The sequence below is a fragment of the Plasmopara halstedii genome (assembly GCF_900000015.1).
Source record: "Plasmopara halstedii genome assembly, contig: Scaffold_1191, whole genome shotgun sequence".
NCBI lineage: Eukaryota > Oomycota > Peronosporomycetes > Peronosporales > Peronosporaceae > Plasmopara > Plasmopara halstedii.
The window spans coordinates 1-526 of record NW_020188106.1 but is presented as its reverse complement, the minus strand read 5'-3'; the positions used below and the strand labels follow the sequence as shown (position 1 = coordinate 526).

General features: G+C 50.0%; 1 protein-coding gene across 1 annotated transcript; it reads right to left on the bottom strand.

The window, feature by feature from the left end:
- Positions 1-38: 38 nt before the first annotated feature.
- Positions 39-466, bottom strand: PHALS_00667 (heat shock 70 kda protein; the record flags this gene model as incomplete). The annotated part of the gene is made up of 1 exon (XM_024730385.1): positions 39-466. A coding segment is annotated over one exon (428 nt), but the record flags the coding sequence as incomplete, so codon positions are not given.
- Between the last annotated feature and the right edge of the window lie 60 nt (positions 467-526).

Below are 526 nucleotides of genomic sequence, written 5' to 3'. Positions count from 1 at the left end.
TGGCAACAGCCTCCAGTTCCTTCTGTTTGGTCTCGTACTCTTCCTTTTCCGACGACTGGTGTGCATCCAGCCACTGAATCACTTCCGTCACCTTGTCGTCCACCACCTTCTTGTCTGCCTTTGGAATTGATTCCTTCATTTTCTCTTCGTTCAGACTATTGCGTAGACTGTAAGCGTAATTTTCAAGCGCGTTCTTGGCCTCAACGCGTACTTTGTTCGCTTCATCCTCTGATTTGTACTTGTCGGCTTCGGCTACCATGCGATCGATCTCGGCTTGCGAGAGGCGACCCTTGTCGTTTGTGATGGTAATCTTGTTCTCCTTACCGGTTGACTTCTCAACAGCCGAGACGTTCAAAATACCATTAGCGTCGATATCAAACGTCACATCGATCTGCGGTACGCCACGAGGCATGGGCGGGATACCATCCAAGTTGAATTTACCCAGCAGGTTGTTGTCACGAGTCATCGATCGTTCACCTTCGAAGACCTGAATCAGAACACCCGGCTGGTTGTCGGCATACGTCGA